The sequence below is a fragment of the Poecilia latipinna genome, unplaced genomic scaffold (assembly GCF_001443285.1).
Source record: "Poecilia latipinna isolate Pla-1442-1.1 unplaced genomic scaffold, P_latipinna-1.0 Scaffold242, whole genome shotgun sequence".
Classification (NCBI taxonomy): domain Eukaryota; kingdom Metazoa; phylum Chordata; class Actinopteri; order Cyprinodontiformes; family Poeciliidae; genus Poecilia; species Poecilia latipinna.
Genome location: NW_015112858.1, coordinates 25,166 through 30,059, shown reverse-complemented (window position 1 = coordinate 30,059; position 4,894 = coordinate 25,166). Strand labels below are relative to the sequence as shown.

General features: G+C 39.6%; 1 protein-coding gene across 1 annotated transcript; it reads right to left on the bottom strand.

The window, feature by feature from the left end:
* Positions 1-2,203: 2,203 nt before the first annotated feature.
* Positions 2,204-3,526, bottom strand: LOC106947448 (sialidase-4-like). The gene is made up of 2 exons (XM_015032447.1): positions 3,305-3,526; positions 2,204-3,163 (listed from the first exon to the last, which is right to left on the bottom strand). Exons 1-2 carry the CDS (start codon positions 3,524-3,526, stop codon positions 2,204-2,206), a joined length of 1,182 nt encoding a protein of 393 aa, XP_014887933.1.
* Between the last annotated feature and the right edge of the window lie 1,368 nt (positions 3,527-4,894).

Below are 4,894 nucleotides of genomic sequence, written 5' to 3'. Positions count from 1 at the left end.
GATCACCGATCATGCACTTTTTCACGAAAATCGGCCCGATTATGATCGGTGACCGATCGATCGGCACACCTCTACTAATAACAATTATCAGAACCTCATCAGTGGTTTGAAAACAGCGTAACATGTTTTCAAATCTTGTTAGATATATTGTGAGAGAATGAACAGCGACAGGAAATGTTACAGAAATGCCTTCATCTGCAGAGGTGACCATGTTGACACACCGTAAGCCTACAGATTCCCAGAACTAGCTGTGTTTCTGTTTAGGCTGAAAATATGTGAAAAGACAGTCTTCCATGACAATTATGCAACATGTTTAGCTCATCGCCCTCTTTGTATACAATGCACAGGAGTTCCATTTCTTCATAAATAAATAAAAATATTAATGTTCGGTGCATTTACATCCATCGGCTGACATCATGGCCTGCTTAAAACTGGAGAAAATCAGATTCTCACTTCAACAGAAAGAGGGTCAATTGGAGAAGAGTCGTTCAACTTTTCCTTCAACTGTCCCAGTCTCTTTGGCAACATAATTTACCCTTTAACAAGTATAGAATTGTAAAAAAATGAATAACAAATAAAAACACCAAGGTACAAAATAGTGAATGCAAGGTTGTAAGGCTAACTAGATCAAGTGAACCATCATCAGTCTGTCTGCAGGCCAATATTGTGGTTGCCATGCTGTCAGGTTTAAACAACTTAAAATATTCAAACACCACACAGAAAGGAGAAAGACAAGAGAGTTTTAAATATACTTGCAAGGACAACGGACAGAGATGTGCTTCTTACAATCTCCTACTGCTTTGAAGCACGTTCTGCCGCACCCTATCTTTTTATTTCCTTAGGGAAGTCCTTATTACACAGCTTATTCTGTTAATTTGAGTTAATTACATAGCACTACTGTTTCTTCTGCTGTGTTATCTTGAGTCACAGGCTTGTTGCACCTACTACATACTGAGTAGTGAAGAGTGCAAAGTGCAGAGTTCAGTTCCTTTTTGTTTCCTTCTGCAGTTGCGATACAGAAACTGATGAACTCGCAGAACAATAGTGATATACAGCACAACTAAAACAACTTCACACACCAAACACAGTAAATACAAGAGCACAGCAAACATAAGATAAAATACTAAATATTTCTAATACATGCAAAGTCACGTCACTCATTTGTACCTTCTGTCTCACAAATAGATGCAGAAGTTAAGTCACCATAAGGAGTCAAATTTCTCCAGTTAAACATATTTTAAAAACAAGTTGAGAAACTGTCAGGCATTTTATTTTGAAGAAGGTGAACTACATGTTGACTGATAGTCAGCATTAGTCTGGTCAGCTTGTTTTTTAAAAAGTTTTGTTGAGACTGTCAGCCTTTCTTGTCCAGCACTTAAGACAGTATAGAGGGGGAAGAAACCGGGAACTGAAATCAAGGTCAACCTCTGTCCATGGTGTGCACACGCTTTTCCAGTTGCCACCCAGTAGCCCTCTGGCTACCTCGTTTAAAAGTTCATGGTGTGCACTGATGCGAAGGAAACAGAAGAACAGATCAGTAACAAGCAATGTGACTTTAGTTTTTCATGCCATGGAATTTCATAAGACCAAAAGCCGAACCATCAGGGAGTCGAGCAGTTTTCACATTTTATGTATCTGCTAGCAGAAACATTCCTGACACGCTCATGAAACCTGGAGATTGAAATATTTCTTTGCTGTTTTACATGAGAATGTGTATGAGAAGCTCATAAGAGTGAAATGAAGGTTGCTTTAAATCCGGACGACAGAGATGCAGACAGGTACAGACTGACTTTTTGATCAATAAAAACACAAGAAAAAACTTATACAAGGGTTTTATTAACAAGTCAGAGGTCTATACACTGAAATGCAATGTAACTCAAATGCACTATGAATCAATTTTACACACTAAATACTGCAAATCATCGCATCATTCATATCAGTAATAATTCGAATTTAAAGCGAGAATGCAAAAGTGAATAACTGTGTTTGTTTTATGCTCAAAAACACATCAGTGCTGCAGTTTTACATGAACTGAATGAGAAGGAATTTGAAGAGGATGATGTGTCACGTTAACAGAATGGATCTTTACTTTGGAATGGTCTGCTGGACTTCTTCATAGGTTAAAAATGAGCAGGCTATCTGTTTGGTTCAACATCCCTTCATACACATTTTTTTGAAGTCACATTTACCCTGTGATCCCTTTCTAGAGGTCATCACAGCTGAATAGTAAACATGCTATCTCTTCAATATAAGTTTTCTCCCCACGCTCCATCAGACATGCAAACCAGCCATTCTGTATGTAAGCCAGGTCAGAATAACCACTGGGTCCCTGGTTAATGACCCGGGGTTGGCTCCATGCACTTGGATCTGTTGGGGATTTGTTTAGATACACCCCTAAGTCCTCTCTTTCGCATCTACATGTCGGATGGGAGTAAAGCAGCCACAGAGTTCCCTGATTTGAGCCATCTTCCTCAGGTTGAGCTGGGAAGGAGACCACACTGCCCTGACAGCCTGACTTTGTTTCCACAAGCTTAGACTTAACTTCTCTGATAACCTTCCCACTATCATCCAGGAACGCTTCCACCCGAATGTTTCCCTGACTTCGAGCGTTGCAGTACAACATCTCGCCTTGGTCATTCGTCTTAGCTATTTCACATTCTAGTGATGTTTTTTCTAGCATGTTTCCACATTTGAATTTCTCCTCATTGTCACTATAAATAATGAGCGCATGGGGAGGAGGACAGCACTTTGTACAACACAAGGAATCACAGCAACAAAACAAATTAGCCAGGCAACTACGGCAGCTTGTACAACTGCTAGAACAAGAAGGGTAAGCATAAGCAGGAACGATCAGTTTGCCAGTCTTGGTCTGAATACCATGACCCGGTCCGACAGCAAATGTTGCCCAATTCTTTATTTCAGGAAGTGTCTCAGTCAGATCAATGGGGTGGCTCCAGGATTCGCCGCCATCCTTGGTGGTGATGTAGTACAGACGGGTCTCGTTGATGCCCCAAAATATCTGATGTCTTTCTGAAGTGGTTCCTTTAACCCCGATGAAAAACAGGTAAATTGTGTTTCTTTCCTTTGCGTAGATCGGGCACGGGTTCATAGGGCGGTGTCCACCGAGATCTTCCTTCTTCACGACTTCTTTAGAATCTGACCACTTAAACAGGAACAATTAAAGTAAATGTCAACACTTAACAATTTGATTGAACTTATGTATTTTTTTTTGTTTGTTTTTGCAACAGTGATGCAAAAAAACATGGATCACTAAAAAAATTGAAGAATAAATGCTAATATTTACCTCAACTTCCACAGAGTTGCCAGCTTTGGTCAGTTTTCCTGTCTTCATGACAAGAGACTCGCTGCTGGAATCGTCTTTAGATTTTCGTTTCTCTGCAAAGGCCAACAGAGTTTCATTCCCAACAAATATGAGAGCAGGGATCCTGAAGATTTTTTCCTTGGAGAGAAAAACGGTTGTTTTCTCTTTCTGGGTTTCTATTGGAGTTGAATTGCTGCAGCCCATAGCTTAAAGTCTCGAGTGCAACGTATTACAAAGAAAGTGAGTCTGGCTCCTCTTGTCCAGTGATTGCCTCCTTTATAATCATTGACAGCAGAGTCTGAGGTGGGAGGAAACTTCCTATGTTATTCTTCTCTTCAAGGTAGCTTGGATTTGTCAGAGGATTAGGAAAATGATTTAGATGAAGGATGTTTTACTACACCTTCTCTGATGAAATAATCTCATCATACATATGAAGGAACATCTTTTTTTAACTGTCCTGTTTACCTGTAAGATAATACTGACAATACTTTGTATAAAGTTTTTCTTAAATGAGGAAGTGTCACAGCTGAAGAACTAAACGTGAACTACACAAAGTCATCTTTCTATAGCAGGGGTGTCAAACTCCAGTCCTCCAGGGCTGCTGTCCTGCAGTTTTTAGATGTGCCACAGGTACAAAACACTGGAATGAAATGGCTTAATTACCTCCTCCTTGTATAGATCAGTTCTCCAGAGTCCTGCTAATGACCTAATTATTCTATTCAAGTGTGGTGCAGCAGAGGCACATCTAAAAGTTGCAGGACAGCGGCCCGTGAGGACTGGAGTTTGACACCTGTGTTCTATAGTATTAAACTTTGTTACTTGCTGTAACTTTCTCAAATATTTTCTAACAATCTCTGAGAAGACGTCGTTCAGTTATCTTCATCTGTTCTCCTCCTTATCCGCTGTTGATCTTGGCAACATGCAGGGAGTTTACAAGTTTATACAGATTGTAGATGACTAAAAATCCACACAGATTTTTTCTTTCATTAGCTCCACATATATATAAATGCATTGTATATAAATGCAACAATTTAGTTACCTCTCTGCAAAGCACGCAATGATTGCTTTCAGCTATATTTCTTTCTTTTTTCTAAAGAATTTGTGTAATAACCCTACCCACAGTTATTACACAAGAAACAAATGAGAGACAAAAAAAAGAGGAAATGCAGGATGGGTCCTGAAGTTAGAATTTGAACATGATCCACCCCTGTGGAGCCAGCTTTTGCTTTTAGTTTAGTCTGTGTGGCAGACTAAACTAAAAGGTTTTTTTTTTTGGGTTCGGGTGTGGCCGTCAGGCGTGCCTGGCTGGCTGGCGTCTTACAACGCCATGGTGGTCGGTAGTGATGGGTAGATGAGGCGTCATGTTTCATTTCGACACATAGCAAAACTGTGTCGATTCTGTGTTGATACTGTGTCACTCAATACTGACACCTGCTGGACATTAAAAATTCCTACAGGCAACGTAGTGAGATTTAAGTCTTCGTATTATATTGAATATTATATATTGTATGTCATATCTTCAGTTAAATTTAAAATGTATTTGATATACAGTCAATAAAAATGTGAACATGT